The sequence below is a fragment of the Hemitrygon akajei genome, chromosome 9, assembly GCF_048418815.1.
Source record: "Hemitrygon akajei chromosome 9, sHemAka1.3, whole genome shotgun sequence".
Classification (NCBI taxonomy): domain Eukaryota; kingdom Metazoa; phylum Chordata; class Chondrichthyes; order Myliobatiformes; family Dasyatidae; genus Hemitrygon; species Hemitrygon akajei.
The window spans coordinates 97855163-97874043 of NC_133132.1; the positions used below are offsets into that span (position 1 = coordinate 97855163).

An 18881-nucleotide genomic window follows, 5' to 3' on the forward strand; every position below is an offset into this window, starting at 1 on the left:
GTCGGGAAGGAAAAGTCACTACTTGTCTGGGACATGTTCAAAGCGCCCTTGTCAGGTGAGACAAAAGCAGCATTGAAAGCTGAAAATACGGACATTGCAGTCATCCCCGGTGGTTTGACGTCTGTGCTCCAGCCACTAGATGCGAGTTTAAACAAACCAAAGAATTCATGTGTCGACAGCGGAACCAATTTGACTCAAAAACAGCCAATAAATGCGACCTGTCTTCCGTGTATTCGTTTTCCCAAAGTTGGTACCCTTTGTATAAGCTGACCCCTTAATTTTAGGACCAAAATTTAGGGCCAAATTCTCGGCTTATACACCGGAATTTACGGTACATGGATCCCTGTCTCTCTTGGATTTCCAAACTTACTAACCAGCATTTAAAGAATGGAATTCGCATTTGTTTTGCTATCAAGTGTCACTTTGGTATTAAGACCGTAAAGCATAGTGGAATTAGGCCATTTGGCCCATTGAGTTTCTCTGCCATTTAATCATGGCTAATTTATTAACTCTCTCAATCCCATTCTCCTGCCCTCTCCCTGTAACCCATGATGCCTGTACTAATCAAGAACCTATCAACCTCTGCTTTAAATATACACAATGAGTTGTCTTCCACAACTGTCTGTGGCAGTAAATTACACAGATTCAAAATAAATTCCTGCTTGTCTCTGTTTTAAAGGGAATCTTGAACTGAGTTTCCAGCCCTGATCCTAGTCTACCCCACGTTTGGAAACATCCTCTTCATGAGTTATTTTTGTTTCAGCAACCTAATTTTAACTTTGAGGATGTTAGTGTATTAAGGAGGAGAGTGAAATTAAGAACTAGGAACTAGATGGACAGTTTCGTTTTAACTGTTTAACTTCTGCAAATGAATGTGTGGAATCAGAGCATGGGAGGAGACAATCTGATGCGTACACTTGTGACTGCTTCCTGAAAGACCTGTTAGTATTGCAGCTGTACTATTTCAGAACAGCTCTGGAAATGTTTCCTTTCAAGTATTGTCCAGAACGGTCAATCTTTTTGAGGATTTTGAACTTGCTGCTGCTGGCCTGAAACATGCAGACATGTTAATTTTTAAATTGACCAAATAAGTAACAGATGCAGTTTGCTCACTAAGCGGACTAATAAACTGCAAAACCAATCTTTAGAGGCAATAGTTAAGCTATCATGTCCAGGATCCTTCTGAAACATCTGTCACTGGAAATGTCAGTCTCCTTGCTGTTTGCTGAGAATTCTGAGGCACTGTGGCATACAGAACAGACTGTTAATGGCGTGGAATCCTGCAAAGATCATCACCATGTTGTTGTGGAGAAGCTTGTGGGTTCCTGAGATCCAAAGAGCAGTGTCTTCTGTAGCTTAGCCCCTAGTAGTGTCACCCATGGCGGTAAGGTCAAGGGGGAGGTTCCAGACAAAAGTGATCCAACGAAGACCTCAACAGTGGAGCTTGCAAAAGATCACAATGGCAGTGTAGGTGGAAGAAGGCAGTCATCTTGCATTCCATGCCTCTGGGCTCTGACCTCAGTCTGTCAAGGACCATCTGTGTATCAGCCTCACTTTATGTGACTTTGTTTAACAGGGGTTCTCCATTAAGGGAACAGCCCTTGAGGAGAACATCATACTTGACTTGTGGTTGCACTGTACCTACTATAATTTGTTCTCTACATGTAATACGTACTGCATTGCAGTTAATTGGCCCTGGCTTTGGTTTTCTTCTGCCTCTTTCTGAGGTGATTTCTAATGATTCTAGAAGCTGGAAAGGATTACCTTTTGGGAGAACTCTATTTTCTTCAAACCCTAGATATCATCATGAGGTTCTGCAGAAGCTGGAGGAACTCAGCAGGCCAGGCAGCATCGCAGTAGAGAAATAAACAGTGAACCTTTTATCAGCTCTGATGATGGGTCTCGGCCCAAAATGCTGACTCTAAATGATGTGGAAGTTGGCTACTATATTTCTCACATCAGAATATTGCCCACACTATAACTAATTGGCTTTAACGATTATATTTCAGATGACATGAGGCTGTATTTAAAAATAAGACTGCTGTGGAATTCCAAGTCTTTCTTTAGATCATTAGAGATTTAATGATAAGGCAAGAGAGGGAGAAAGGGCCCCATGGGCAGTCTGCATGGATGACATTTACTCCAGTGCCTATTGACTGATTTATACTGGTAATGCAAGTCCTTAGATTCTGACCTATTCAGAAAGACTTTCCCAGTGTCTTGCATGCCATGCACACACCAATATATGTATGTTATAGACTCCTTTTAAAGAACATAAACCATTCAGCAGTACAGCAGAGTACATGCCCTTCAGCTCACAATATTGTGTCATGGATGCTGCCTGACCCAGTGGGTTCCTCCAGCACATTGTGTGTAGTGATTCATAAGTGTTAGAATTTGAAGACTTAGGAGATAGCAAGAGGTTACAGATTTTTAAAAAAAAAAGATTGGCAAGATGGTAGAGAGTTTTTAATATATTTTGATTTGAAGGTTTATTTGATATGTTTTTGTTTTTAAAACAGGCCACAAGTTCAAAGCATAACAGACCGAACAAACCCACAACCCCTGCTGGAACTCCTCAGAAGAAGAAAGACTTGAAAAATTTCCGTAATGTTGACAGCAAGTTGGCAAACCTAATCCTGAATGAAGTGGTGGACAGGTAAATGTGAACATGTGGCGCAGATTTCAGTTGGATTGGGCATCCGGTTTAAAAACAAAACCTACAATCTTCATTATTGTTAGAGACAGTATTTTCTTCTCTGAAGCTCATTAATGACCCAGTTGGAAGTTTCGTAAAATCCCACAGCTTTATTGTTACAGGTGTTGATTTTTTTCCCCCAGAGCTTTGAAGCTGAATTTGAATTTGTTGACTGAGCTATGAATTTTCTTAATTGTTACTCTAGTCAGACGTATTAGTCTAACCCAGTTCAGTTATGGTAGTAGATGGTACTGTATTAATATCATGGAGTAGTATCAGGAAAGTGCTTCTGTTTCATTTCCAAGTGACCAGAAAGGTGTTGTTTGGTATCAAAGTGGTACTGACTTAGGCTGCTGTGTGTTTCAGCAGTGTTCGGTATTCCTGCAACTACAGAAAGTAAATATTCCTATGTTCAAAGTAAATTTATTATCAAAGTATGTATATGTTAACCATAACAGCCCTGAGATTCAGTTTCTTGCAGGCAATCACAGTAAATACAAGAAGCACAATGGAATCATTAAAAGGCCACACCCAATAGGGAGGATAACAACTAATGTGGGGGAGTGGGGGGGGGGGGGAGACAATGGTCAATGCAAATACAAAAAGAAAGGGGAAACAAGTAATAATAATAAATAGTAAGATTAAATTCACTTGTCATTCACCCATACATGACAACCCATAATACAGCCAAATGAAACAGCTTTTCTCCGGGGCCAAGGTGTAAACTACAATACTAATTGTCAAACACAGCACAAAGCACATTGCACACATAAGATGGCAGTAAAATAGTTACACAAAAAATATAGTCCAAATCCTTGAGTCCATGAATGTTGCAGCAGTCTGCAAACACAATACAGCTCATCTTCTGCTGAGCAAATACTGGAGGGCAGCACCAACATGGCTGCTGCACTACACTGCCTCTGGCACAAACTCCAGCGCCCCCTCCTGGGTGGCTGCAAACGAGCAACACTGTGGCTTGAGGCCTGGTCCAGGCTTTGACCAAGGCCATGCAACTGCTCTGTTGTGTGCCCGCTGTTCATCAGTGAACCGGACTTGCAGCATTCCACTAAGACAAACACTCACTGTTAGACTTCACACTGTCTTCATGCCTCTTTCAGTTTCTCTGCCAATGCACAACTCTCAGATGGGGTGGACCTGCAGTACTTTAAGTTCTTAATGTCCAGCAAGGTCTTGCAATCATAAAAAATCTTTAAAGAAAGATAATAAGCAATAAATATTGAGGAAATGAGTCCTTGAAAGTGAGTCCAGTTTAGAGGTGATGGTCAAGTAAAGTTAAGTGAAGCTATTCCCTGTAGTTCAAGAGCACAATAGTTGAGGGGTAATAACTGCACCTGAACATGGTGGTGCAGGTCCTGAGACTCCAGTACCACCTTCCTGATAGCAGAGGTGAGAAGAGAGCATGGCCTGGGTGGTGGGGATCCTTGATGATGGATGCTGCTTTCCTGTGACAGCGCTCAGAGTAGATTGTTAGGGAGGGCTTTACCTGTGATGGATAGGGCTGTATCACTGGTTTTTGTAGGCTTTATTGCAAACATCCACCCTTTTATCACAGTATGTCATGTTCCTGTCTTTTCCTTCAAATGGACAAAGGATTGTAATCAGGAACAGAAATAATATTTCAAAGTGCCTTGTCTCCCCTTATCCACTCGTACCAACTCCCACATTGCTTGAGTTCGAATTGTTGGCTGGCTTTGACATCAGCTGTTGCTTCAGAAGTAATCTTTGGCTGAACAGTATCAGAATCAAGTTTATTATCGCTGATGTATGTCATGAAATTAGATGTTTTGCAGTAGCAGCACATTGCAATATGTAAAGGAAAACTATAAATTATAATAAATATATATTTAAAAGTTTAAAATATAGTGCAAAAAGACAGCAAAAATAGTAAGGTAGTATCATGGGTTGGTGTGTTGTCCAATCAGAAATCTGATGGAGGAGGAGAAGAAACTGCTCCTAAAATGTTCAGCATGTGTCGTCAAGTTCCTTTACCTTCTTTCTGATGGTAACAATGAGAAGAGGGCATGTCCTGGCTGGTAGGGGTCCTGAACGATAGATGCCACCTTTTCAAGATGTCCTTGATGCTGTGGCGGCTAGAACCCATGATGGAGCAGGCAAAGTTTGCAACCCTCTGCAAATTATTCTGATCCTGTGCAGTGCCCTCTCCGTACCAGTATAGCATTAATGCATTCTCCCAACAACCACCTCTCCCATGAACATGGTGGAACGTGGGAGAGAATTCTAGGTTTTTATTTAAAGAGGAGGGCTTTTGTTTATTAACAATATTTATTGTTCTAGTAGTTGTTCCTGTCCTACAGGGGTTGACAATGTGGGTAAAGGGGAACCAGGCACAGTAAAACTCCATTTAATCTGGTACCTATGGGACTTAAGATTTTACCGTCTGCTAGGTGTTACTCCTATTGATATCCCAAAACATGTTTACTATTTTTTTGTAATATGTTACATACAATAAAATTATCAGTGAACCTGGTAAGCCTAAAGTTGGAGCAGGAAACAAGGTCCCAGTCAGTTTAAAGAGACCAGGGTTAAGGTCAGCTAAAATATCATCTTGTGGGTCACATCCAAATGGTGGGATTTCCAGCTGGTGGATTATTGGAGTCTTGCTGTAATTGAGTGTGTGGTTGTAAAGCAGTCGATTTTAAAGAGTCTGTATGGTCCTGGATGGCGCTGTAAGTAATGTTTATTAATGTCTCCCTTTCTGCAGTGCACCATCTGTCCGTTTTGATGATATTGCTGGGCAGGAGCTGGCAAAGCAGGCCCTGCAGGAGATCGTCATTCTTCCGACTGTCAGGCCTGAAGTAAGCAACGCTCGCATCATGGCATGTTCCTTTCGCCTTGTGTATGCTAGTGTTGGACCAGAATGCTGATTTTTTTTTTTACAGGGATCTGCATCAGGGTGGTGAGAAGTACTGAGGGAGTATGTTAATTATGAGAGTAATCTAGCAAGTAATATAAACACAAACAGCCAGAGTTGCCAGGGGTACACGTAAAGGAAGAGGATAGCTGAGGACGTGTGTCACTTCTAGAGTGGGAGATCAGAGAGTTAGTAGTCTAAATTCAAAGTGACTTTATTATCAAAGAATGAGATTCATTTTCTTGAAGTATACAGGAAAATAAAGAAATACAATAGAATTTATCAAAAGCTATAAATAACAAAGACTGGCAAACAACCAAAGTGCAAAAGAAGACAAATGGTGCAAATAATAATTTAAAAAAGTAAGTAAATAATGCTGAGTTGTGGAGTCCTTGAAAGCAAGTCCATTGATTGTAGTCATTTCAGCGTGGAAGTGAGTGAAGTTATTCATGCTGTTTCAGGTGCCTGATGGTTGTAAAGTAATAACTGTTTCTGAACCTGATGGTATGTACCTCCTGCCAGCTGGTAGTGGCATGAAAAGAGCATGGCCTGGATGGCGGGGTCTTTGATGGATGCTGTTTCTTGTGGCAATGTTCTCAGTGGTGGGAAAGGCTTTGCCTATGATGGACTGGGCAATATCCACCACTTTTTAATTAAATTTTGAATACATTTTTACACTCACTTGAGCAGCCTACTGTAAGAAAGGGTTCCTATTAACTAATAAACTGGGCTCCCTGCCTATTGCCCTGGCCTTGAGTTGTCAACACTGCCGGGCTGTTTGTTTTCTCTACCAGTGAACTAAGAGCTCATAAGAGGAGTGACTTCTCATCATTTAACTTGGCAGAGAATACAAAGACATCTCGTAAAGATCAATTAATAAAGAGTGGCTTTTACAGTTAAGTGCTGGATGCAATTCAGATATCCTGCTGAATTTATCAATAATAACGTCAAGGAAAAGATGGGAAGTAATTTTGCAAGAGAACTCTGAAGGAGGCAAAAGGAAGTTTGAGCATGGGTCCAAGTAGTACTAAGATGGGGCCTCCATTTTTTATACTGAAAGCATTCTAAAATGCAGAGCAACCCTCTCAAAAAGCTGGATGAACTCAGCAGATCAGGCAGAAGGAATAAACAGTCAGTGCTTCTGGCCAAGACCCTTCATCAGGTCTGGAAAAGAAGGGGCCAGAAGCCAGAATAAGAAAGAGGGGAGGGGGAGGAGGACATGCTGGCAGCTGATAGGTGAGGTTAGGGGAGGTGGGGGATGAAGTAAGAAGCTGGAAGGTGATTAGTGGAGGAGGTGAAGAAGAAGGGTTCTAATAGGAGAGGATAATAGACCATGGATGAAAGTGAAGGAGGAAGGGAACTAGAGGGAAGTGATGAGCTCATGAAGAGAAGAGGGGAGAGGGGAGCCAGAATGGGGACTAGAAAGAGAAATTTCCAGAAGATAAAAGAATTCATGCCATCAGGTTGCAGTCCATTCAGATGGAATATGTGTTACTGCTCTAACCTGAGCAGTGAGGTATTAACCTGAAATGTTGACAATTCCTCATCCTCCACATATGCCACTCAACCTGTTGAGTTGCTCCAGCAGATTGTTTGTTCCAATTCCAGCATGTACATAACTTCCACTGTATTGAATGTTAAGTTCCCTAATTCCCAGTTACTCTAGATTTACACATTAAACCTGGCTCTTTCTTTCTTTCCTTTTTTTTCATTTGGAGATCAGTATAAACCTGGCAAAGCCTAAGTTTATTGCCCAGGTCCAAAGTTGGTAGTGAGCTTTCTCCTGGTACAGTTGCAGGCTTTCTGGTGAAGATACGCCCACTGTTCTGTTTGTGAGGGTCTAGGATCTAGGCCCAGATATACCTTTTCAAATCAGGGCAGTGTGCAGCTTGGAGAGGATCTTTAATCTGTTAATGTTTCTGCCTTTGTTATTCTTGGTGAATCTCAGTCCACTGGGGAAGTCGGGGCTCTGTATCTATGAATCCACAAGTCTGCTGGAGGCTGAAGGCGCCCTGTCCTGGGGTTGGAGGACTATGTGGATGGGTGAGAGGGAGGGAGGAGCAGGGCTGTGGTGTTGTTGCTTGGTATGTTCTGTTTTGCTGTGTTCTGCTGAGTTTTATCAGCATGCTGTGTTGGCACTGGAACATGTGGAACCAATTCCAGGCTTACGGTGTGCTGGTTGTTAACACAAATGATACACTTCACTGTTTTAATGTGCATGTGACCAATAAATCTGAATCTTAGATCTGGTTGGTGAAGTTGTGGGCAAGGGCAGTGCTGTTACCTGATCGACGAATTGCTTTGAATATTGTATGGTGTATTTTGTATCTTGTGCTGGAGCGAACAAATACTCAGGTCAATTAGGCCTTCATTCAAGTACGTTGATTTTCTTTGAAGATGTTGAGCTTGCTCAGTTACTGGAGCTGCTGTCATCCAGTAGTCCATCGATACCAGGCCCAAGATAGGAAGAATCTGTGATTGCATTAGTGCATCAGGAAGTGAATGTCCAGCTGCAGAATACCCAGCTTCTGATCTTATCTAGCCATGTTGTTAATGTAGTTGGTTGAGTTGAGTTTCTGGCTGATGATGGCTCTCATTCCCAGGGTGGTGATGGTGGTGAATTTAGCAATAATGATGTTGAAGGTAGACAGATCCACACTGACCCTAAACAAAATAAGATTTTAAAAGTGTGAGTTTAAATTGTGTTGTATGCCAATTGGGGATGGGTAACAAGTTAAACCCCGGCAGTGACGCTCGCATCCTGCAAGTGCAAGTTTAAAAAAGAAAAATCATTCATTTTGCTCAACTGCATATTATCCTGTAGCAACTCAGTTAACCTTGTGTGGGAGCTATTTTCCCCCAAAGCCAAGCCTTCCTCAATAAATTTTGCCATAGGGTTCTGTGGGATGGAGCTTCATGGACCTTGCTATGCAGAGACTGGCTGCAGTATTTACTTGCATCGAGTCAGTGACTTCAGGGAATGCTGGCACAAGAAAGCAGCGTTGATCATCCAGGACCACCACCATCCAAGCCATGTTTCTGTTGCAGCTGTCATCAGGAAGGAGGTACGGGAGCCTTGGGTCCCACAGTACCAGGTTCAGGAATAGTTATTACCCTACAACTATCAGGCTCCTGAACCAGTGTGAACAACTTCACTCACCCCAACATTGAAATGATCACTGCACACAACCTATGGACTCACTTTCAAGGACTCCACAACTCAAGGTCTCAATATTAATTTTTTTGCATAGTTTGTCTTCTGCACATTTTTTTGTCATTCTTTGTGTATAGTTTTTCATAAATTCTATTGTCTTTTTGTTCTATGGTGAACGTCTGCAAGAGAATGAATCTGAAGGTAGTATTTGATGACGGATATGTTCTTAGATAATAAATTTATTTTGAACTTTGAGTACATATTTTTTTTGTGTGCTTGCTATTTTGAGGTGTGTCAAGCTGTGTACTTGCACCGTGACCCCAGAGAAACAGTTTCATTTGGCTGTATTCACATATGGCTGAATAATAATTTAACTTGAATTTGATACAGATGCTATTTAATGACATTTTCCTGGCTTTGGGCATGATCCGATCTTTAATTTATTTTTCCTCTTTCTTTCCTCAAGTTGTTCACAGGGCTAAGAGCTCCAGCTCGAGGATTGCTCCTGTTTGGCCCACCTGGAAATGGGAAAACAATGTTGGTATGTAAATAGCAAATGCACCTGGGCAACCATTTTAAAACAAAACCAAAGCTGTGATGCTTCAACATTAAGTCCTGACGAAGGGTCTCGGCCTGAAACGTCGACAGTACTTCTCCCTGTTGATGCTGCCTGGCCTGCTGTGGTTCCACCAGCATTTTGTATGTGTTGTTGTTTGAATTTCCAGCATCTGCAGATTTCCTCATGTATGCTTCAACATTATCTTTGTTTTACTCACCTACTGTGTTTTTGTTTTCCTAATTGAATTTGTATCACTGAATAGATGTGGTTTTTAATGTCTGATGAGGCTCAGTGGATAGTCAAATTGGAAGAAGTGTTAGACACTATAGTTTAGGCCAGGGGTGTCAAACTCATTTTAGGTTTTGGGCCGGATTGAGTAAAATGCAGCTTCATGCAGGCCGGATCAGTCGGACGCGTGCGAACGCAGCTTTCGTTGCCTCCGTTTTTTCAGCTTGCTCTCATGTGTCTCAGTCTCTGCTATAACTACGAAGTGTTTCACTTTACAAATTCCGTTTCTTATGAAGAAGACTGCCGAATAAACACTAAAAATCCTGAAAACCTGGTACCTGAATAAACTCAGCATTAGCCATATCATGCGCCATAGGCGCTTCGATTACTGGGTCCAGCTTTAATAGTAATTAGATTATATCTCGCGGGCCAAAGATAATTCCACCGCAGGCCGAATTTGGCCTGCGGGCCTTGAGTTTGACATATATGGTTTAGGCCATCAAAGCTCTGTTGGATCAGAAATTGAACAGTGCCCTCTACTGGTTGTGGAGAGTCAGTGTTTTGAAGAACTCTGGTAAATTGGTTGATTGCAGCACATTTTGGTTGTATACAAATTGTCTTGACTTGATATTTATATTATAATAGTGATGAAATTTCAAAATTATTTGATAATTAAGCTCACATCAAAGCTAGGTAATGAAAAGACCTTATAATTACAATATATTTTATCCTTATTAGTTACCTTCTATTCACTTCATCTTCAAATGAATGTGGCCATGTACTTGGGGGATTTTACATTTTCAAAGAAATATAAGAAGTTTGCCTCCTGTGTTGTAAATATAGTGCTAAATATAATATAATACTGAGCTGTTTAAGACCATAAGACGTAGGAGTAGAATTGGGCCTTTTGACTAATTAAGTCTGCTCCACAATTCGGTCATGGCTGATTTATTGTCCTTTTCAATCCCATTCTCCTGCCTAATCTCCATGGCTTTTGATGCCCTTCTTAATTACATACCTATCAGCCTCCACTCTAAATATACCCATTGACCTCCACGGCTGTCTGTGGCAATGAATTCCACATATTCACCAACCTCTGGCTAAAGAAATTCCTCTTCATCTGTATTCTAAAGGGACGTCCTTATATTCTGAGACTGTGCCTTCCGGTCCTCGACTCTCCCACTGTTGGAAAAGTCCTCAACTCATCTGTCTCCATTGAGGCTTTTCAGTATTCAATAGGTTTCAATTTTACTCTTCTCTCCCCCCCCCCCCCCATCCTTCTAAACTTCAGTAAGTACAGCCTGAGTCATCAACTGCTACAGAGTTATCGGTCATAAATTTAATTTTCATGACTAAGGGCTGATAAACACATTTATCAGCAGATAAATGTTCAGCAGATGCTGGAAGTATTTGGGGAGCACATGCAAAGTGTTGGAGAAAGTCAGCAGGTCAGGGAGAGGAATAAGCAGTCAACATTTTGATCTTGATGAAAGGTCTCAGCTGGAATTGTCAACAATTTATAAATGTTACTGAGATGTTACAATCATAGATGTTACTGAGCTCCTCCAGCTCTTTGTGTAATTTACTAGTATTCCTCTCCTGCGGAGTTCTGTCACTTTAAGCGGGTATCATAATCGTAATCCTGAGGGTTCTGTACTTTCTCTTGCAGTGTACATACTACTGATCTCCCGCTGTGTGGCTTGTACAGACTCCAGCTGGTCCCTGCAGCTTAACAGGCTGATTTGTGCTCGACAGGATCCAAAGAAGCCTGTTTTCAAATGCAGTTTAAGCTGCTGAAGCTGATGCCTGATTCTCCCACACTCATTTTCTGCCCATGGTATACCATCCCCCTTGAACAATAGCTGTCCAATTCACAACACACAGTGGCTTTCACTCAGTGTTGGCCTAGCTGTGACTGCAGATTCCAAGCCCTCGTGACAGGAAGACATAGGACTGGAGCGTAGTGGATGCTCATGTTATTGTCTGCCAATAGTTGTGCCTGTGGTCATGTGGAACTGGCAACTCAGTCTGTGATTGGGATGACTGTTAGTTATCAGCTGCAATGTGTATAAACTGCATTGTGGGAGATCAAAGATAGAAGTTTGTCGACCAAAGTTTTTTCCTTTTGATCTGAGGGTAAAAAAATAGAGAGGGTAGAAAAGCTACTCATTAATCCTTTAACAGAGTGATAGAGAATTTTTCCCAGGGCAGAAATGGCTAATGCAGGGGTTCATAATTGGAGGAAAATATAGGAGCTTGTCAGCTAAGTTCTCTTCAGAGAGGAGTGGATGCATGGAACACCCTGCTGTGGATATTGGTAGAGGCCGATACATTAGGGACATTTAAAGAACTCTTAGATAGGCACATGGTTAAGAAAAATTGGAGGTTATGTGGAAGGGAAGGATTAATTTGCTTTTGGAATAGGTTAAAAGGTCAGTACAAATTGTAGGCCATAGGGCCTTCAGTATGCTGTAATGTTCTGTTTTTTTAACAAAGGCTGGAACCAAAATGGGCAATTCAATGCAACTCATCTTTTCAGAAACCCTTGTTAAATATAGTATAGTTTACAATGTGAAATGTATATAAAGGAACAGTAAATGTATGAGTGGATTTTGGGGTTAGAGTAAATGAAAGATAACCAAACTGAAAGGAATAAAATTTGCATTCCAATAGAACTAGATGGATCTTGATGGGCCAGATGGCCTAATTCAGCTCCTATGTCTTGTGCTTCTTTTCTCCTTGGAGTGACGGAGGATGAGGTGACCTGATAGAGGTGTACAAGATGATGAGAGGCATTGATCGTGCAGATAGTCAGAGGCTTTTTCCAGGGCTGAAATGGCTAGCACGAGGGGGCACAGTTTTAAGGTGCTTTGAAGTAGGTACAGAGGAGATGTCAGGGGTAAGTTTTGTTTTACGCAGAGAGTGGTGAGTCCGTGGAATGGACTGATGGTGGTGGGGGCGGATGCGATAGGGTCTCTTACGAGACTCCTGGATAGATACATGAAGCTTAGAAAAATAGGGGGCCATGGGTAACCTTAGGTAATTTCTAAGGTAAGGACATGTTCGGCACAGCTTTGTGGGTCGAAGGGCCTGTATTGTGCTGTAGGTTTTTTATGTTTCTTACCTTTAATCTGAGGAGATATTAACTTGCACTTTTCAGTTCAAAACTGTTCTTTGGCTGTGACAAGGGAAGTGAGCTAGACTCTTTCTCCATAGCAAACTCACAATATAACAGTGTGCTAATGGCTATTGTGTTAGAAATAGTCTCTTTGGTCTTGTCTCCCATTTGAAAGTGGTAATCTTGATGGTTCAGTTCTCGCTTAGGATCATAATGGAGTTTCAGTCTGGATTTTACGTTTCCACGTTATCTAACTTGGTTGAGGGCTCACCACTGCACTTTGGTAGATACTAGTATTTTGTTTATTTCAACAATAAACTTTATTCATGATAAAAAAATATATAAAGGAAGAAACAGTGCAAAGCAAAACCTTATCATCTATGGTTGTTACGTTCAGTAGTATAAGCTGTAAAGAAAAATCAAAAACAGCATAGCATCATTTCCCCTCGTGTGGGTCTCTTGAGTTGATGCCCCTTTCATTGTTTGAGAGGATTCCTCATCCGTCTCTTCCTCCCAGCCCCCCTCCCAATGCAGCAGTGGAAGGAACTCATACTGCAGTCGTTCCCCACAGTGCATTGGCTGCACCAAGATTCAGTCTGTCCTTCAGTACATACTCCGGCAGCCTGCAATATGCCAGTCTGCATCCCATAATCTTCTCGTGCTGGAAGACCAGCAGGTTTCAGACAGACCAGAGGGAGTTTCACTGGGCTGATGGCCTTCCAGCAGCACTTGTCTGGCTTGGTATGTGCCCAGAGATCAGAGTCCACTGTTATGCATTGCTGGGATAAATAGGTTAATGGACCCTTGCGTCCACCTCCACATCCTGTCAGCAAGTCCACAGTCTGCAAAGAGACAGAGATGCATGACCACCTCTTAAGCACCATAGCTGTCCTGAGTACAGCACATGTTAGGGGTACATATCTTCTGTGGAGGAAACCTCTGACTGAGAGAACACCTCTCACTGCTGGCCACACAAGGTCTTGGTGCTTGTTTGTCAGATCCAGCAATACGACAGAATGCTTCATTATTTGGACTGTTTGCTCAGATGACAAACTCAAATCCATAGTGTCCCTGCCCCACAGTGTCTACAGTGCATTTAGTGCTGATCACTGCCTGATGGACTTGCAGTCAAAGGTGCAGCTAAATCCAGCAGATGGGGGCATTGTGTGGTAGAGGAGACAAGTGAAGCCTCAGTACTAAGACCATAAGAGAAAGGAGCAGAATTAGATAATTTTGGTCCATCGAGTCTGCTCCACCATTTCATCATGACTGATCCAATTTTCCTCTTGGCCCCAATATCCTTCTCCCCATATCCCTTCATGCCCTGACCAATCAAGAATCTCTCAACCTCTGCCTTAAATACACATAAAGACTTGGGCTCCACAACTGTCTATGGCAGTGAATTCCACAGATTCACCACTCTCTGGCTAAAGAGATCCCTCCTCATCTCTGTTCTAAAAGGACACCCCTCTATTCTGAGGCTGTGTCCTCTGGTCTTAGACTCTCCCACCATAGGAAACATCTTCTCCACATCCACTCCTTCAAGGCTTTTCGCTGTTCGATAGGAATTATGTATTTTGGATCCTCATTAACTGACACAGCCACACAAAGATAGTCTTCAGGATGAGGGCAATGTTGGGGACAGTTTTTCCCCTATTCTCAAGGGACTAATCCATCATGACCTGTCTGACTTGCTCCATCTTGGACCCCCAAATAAACTGCGTGATTACCAAGGCAAAGGAGCAGGAATAGGCCACACCTGCATCAGGTCACGAATACAAGAGATCCAGAGAAAACCCTCCTCCTTCCCTTTTTCCCTCATGGTTCACTATCCTCTCCTATCAGATTCCTTCTTCTGGCTTTATCTTTTCCCTCTATCACCTCCCAGCCTCTCAGCTTCTCTCATCATCCCTCTCCTTCCTCCTCACCTGCTCTCACCTATCACCTGCCAGCTTGTACTTCTAACCCCCCACCCCAACTTGCTCTGGCTCCTTTCCAGTCCCGATGAAAGGACTTGGCCCAAAACATCGATTGTTTATTCCCCTCCAAGGATGCCATCCACTGAGTTATACCTGCACCAGGAACAGCAGCCCTGAGAGCATATTACACCTTTTGACCAACTTCTTCCCCGTTAGACAGACAGACATACTTTATTGATCCTGAGGGAAATTGGGTTTCGTTATTACTTATTATTGTGATACAGTGTGGGACAGGCCCTTCGAGCACCCCCCCATTTAACCCTAGCCTAATCAGGAGACAATTTGCAATGACCTACTAACTGATGCGTCTTTGGACTGAGGGAGGAAAGAAAAGCACCTGGAGAAAACTCGCTCATTCCGTAGGAAAGATGTATAGACACCTTGTGGAGGACGGCAGAATTGAATTCTGAACTCCAATGCCCCAAGCTGTAATAGCATTGCACTAACTGCGGTGCCCAGTCATGGCTGTTACTTGTTGAATAACTTCTTTCATCATTATACTTCATGGCAGGCTTAACTTGAATCACAGTTAATATTCTCAGTGTAAAGGCACCACTCATGGTAGTGTCTAAAAACAATGTCAGAGCCCACCCGGTTCTCTTGACTTTAAAAACAATGCCTGCTTTATGTTGTTGAACACAGTGTTGTCTCAGCTAAAAAGCTGGCATAAAAGATTTGCATATTAATGTTACAGATTTATTCATAGCTATTTCTCAGCAAGGGTCACATTTGAAGCTAGTTAGTTAACGGACTTGAGTATGGTGTGGTGGGAGGTCTCTCAGTAATGTAAACAACTCAAGTGGGAGAAGAAAATTTGTCGATGGGTACACTGCAGGGTGACAAGTTTCAACATGACTTGTTTCACAGTGTGGGTAAAATCCACTTCCAGACTTGTCAGTTCGCTTTTGTATGAAGTTTTTTTGAAAAAAAAAGTGATGCATTCTTCTGTTTCGGTTTACAGAATCTTGTTTTGCATTTTTACATGCATATGGTGTTTTAGGCATACATTTTTAATTCTAATTTCTCAGTGGGGCTCTTTGTTGGGTGTTTTGGGTTTAAATCTCAAGACTTGAGCGCATAGTCAAAACTGACCCTGAGTACAGTGTTGAGAGAGGGCGGCAGTCATGTTTTATATAGATGTTGAAGTGAGCTGCAGTTACCATTCAATTGAATGCTAAAAATCTCAGTACAACTTATCAGAAATTATTGTCTTATTATGTTCTGTGATTGGTTCTGTTAAAGGTTCTAAATAAATGATTTGAAGATCAGAAAGTGTTCCATTGTTCTGGCTTAATATTTCCCACATTCCCCTTCCCCCTCCTAATCGTATTTCTTTCTTGAAGGAACAAAGTACATAATTTTCAACTGTTTATCTAGTCTGTAAATTTATTAGGACATTTTTTTACAGCTGCAAATGCCCGTTCATGCCCTCTCCATTGCTTTTGTTGCTGTTGACTAAGTGGAGCCACAGCTCTCTTGCATGTTGTTCTCTCTAGTGCAGGGGTGGCCAACCTTTTTCATTCCATGTATCAGTTTTTTCACGCACGAGTTCAGATGCGCCATACAACTCTTGTACCCCCATTCAATTCTGGTAAAAATATGTTAATATAGACGTATTTAGCATTTTTGCATGATATATTGATTTAATATAAAACAAGATAAACATTACTTACCTTAACAAGATTTTTAACAAATATATTTTGTTTTTTGATTTCTTCCTTTTTCTTAATCAGATATTCTTTCCGTAACTCAGACCCAAGCACTAGCTTCAGTTTTCCTTCTATTTCAGTCTGATGTGTTTTATAGTGTCTATTAAGATCATGTCTTCTATTATGTGAGCAAGTGTTTTCACAAACAATGCACAACTGTTTTCCTGACGGACCCGCTATAAATAAGAACTCATTTTCCCACTGTTCATTGTGCCACTGTTAATCATCCAATGCGCCACAGGTTAGCCATCCCTGCTCTAGTAGATTAAATATTTGTCATGTGTACATTGAAACATATAGTGAAATGCGTTGTTTGTGTCAACAAACAACAAGACTGAGATGTGCTGGGAGCAGCTTGCAAATCTCTTCTGTTTTAGTGCCAGCATAGTATGCCCACAATTTACTAACCCTAACATGTACATCTTTGGAATGTGGGAGGGAACTGGAGCACCCAGAGGAAACCCATGTGGTCACGGGGAGAGTGTACAAATTCCTTGCAGGCAGCAGCAGGAATTGGGCCTTCATCTGTGCTGTCTTGTATCCAAGAAATGGAGATTCCAGCATTTTTGTCAGATAGCTGTCACAACCATTCACTTGTGAATTTGGTTGTATTGGGTAAACCAGCATTGAGTTCTGTATCCTTTGCTGAATCTAAAAAGTTCGGACACTTTTTTGGTGGTGATAAAACCATCCTTTAGCAGCGTCTCCTGCTTGCTTCCTTTCTTTGACCTCCTATGCAACATGGTAGCAATGCTTAGTGTAGTGCTTCAGAGTCGGTGATTGGGGTTCAATTCCTGTCACTAAGGAGATTGTATGTTTTCCCTGTGACTGCACGATTTTCCTCTGGGTGCTCCTGTTTACTCCCACATCCTAAAGACATACGGGTTTGGGTTAGTAAGTTGTGGGCATGCTACGTTGGCGTTGGAAGCATAGTGACATTTGTGGGCTGCCCCTGCACATCCTCACACTGTATAACAAACAACACTTCACTGTATGTTTCGATGTACTTGTGACATAAGGCTAATTTCTTATCTCTTATGAGATTGGACCTAATAGTCCTAACCATCAGTTCAAACGGCATCTATAAACTCGACAATGGCAAAACTATTGTTGGCAAAATTTCAGATGGTGATGGGGAAGCATACAGGAGTGAGATCAATCAGCTGGTTGAGTGGTGTTACAGCAATAGCCTTACACTCGTTATCAGTGAGACCAAGGAATTGACTGTGGACTTCAGGAAAGGGAACTCAAAGAATTAGAAGTGGAAAAGGTGAGCAGTTGTAAGTTCCTGAGTGCCAACATCTCTGGAGATCTACCCTAGGCCCAACATATTGATGCAGTTACAAAGAAGACATGACAGGGGCAGTATTCCGTTCGGAGTTTTGTGGAAAATTGATAACATCTTCAAAGGTGCTGACTAATTTCTGCGGATGTATTGTGGAGAGCATTCGAACTGATTCCATCACCATCTAGTATGGAGGGGATTGGAAAAAGCCTCGAGGAGGAGATCAGGAGCCTGAAGAGACAAACTCAACGTTTCAGAAACAGCTTCTCCTCCACCATCAGAGTTCTGAATGGACAATCAGCCCATGGACATTATCTCAGTATTTTCCCCTCTCTTTTTGCACTACTTATTTAATTTATTTTTATTTTTATATACTACTTGTAATTTGTAGTTACTATGCATTGCAATGTAGTGCTGCTGCAAAACAACAAATTTCACCGACATATGTCAGTGATATTAAATCCGGCTGTGAACCCTGAGCTCAATCTTTTTCTGATTTCATTCCATCCCATCCCTTCCTACTTGATCTGAGATGTCCTTGACCCCAATCTCACTGAACAGTTGACCTTTCAACTTCTGTTTCTGATTGTGGCAACTGCTTTCTCTCCTCAGTTACTCCCATTAACTCTGGCATGTTCTGGCTCCATAGGAGATTCATCCATAAACCTACTGTTGATAAACAACCACTCAAAGTCAAAGTAAATGTATTATCAAAGTGTGTAGATGTCACCGTATACTACCTTGTGATTCATTTTCTTGTAGGCATTGACAGGAAAGTAAAGGAACATAATAGAATGTATGGAAAGCTATACATTAAAAACTGACAAATAACCATCGTGCAAAAGAAGCTGTCCGAGTCTCCCCCCCCCCCGATCCCCGGGGCCGCGCTGTCCGAGTCTCCCGCCCACCGATCCCCGGGGCCGCGCTGCCCGAGTCTCCCCCCGAACCCCGGGGCCGCGCTGTCCGAGTCTCCCCCCCCCCCGATCCCCGGGGCCGCGCTGTCCGAGTCTGCCCGCGAATGAAAAAAATAAATTATATGGAGAACAAGAATTGTAGAGTCTTTGAAAGTGGGTCTGTAGGTTGTGGAATCAGTTCAGAGTTGAGATGAGTGAAGTTATCCACGCCAGTTCAGGGGCCTGATAGTTGAAGGGTAATAACTATTCCTGATGCTATGGGACCTAAAGGCTTCTGTACCTCCTGCCTGATGGTCATAGCAAGAAGAGAGCATGGTCTTGGTGGTGGGGTCCTTGATGATGGA

At 42.2% G+C, this 18881-nt stretch overlaps 1 protein-coding gene across 1 annotated transcript in view; it reads left to right on the top strand.

Annotated features, from left to right (window-relative positions):
• The window catches only part of spast (spastin), a 74832-nt gene that overhangs the window by 41046 nt on the left and 14905 nt on the right, over positions 1-18881 (top strand). The window contains exons 5-7 of the mRNA XM_073056605.1: positions 2523-2659; positions 5442-5535; positions 9212-9286. Coding sequence (XP_072912706.1) covers positions 2523-2659; positions 5442-5535; positions 9212-9286 — 306 coding nt within the window. The remainder of the gene's footprint in view (positions 1-2522; positions 2660-5441; positions 5536-9211; positions 9287-18881) is intronic.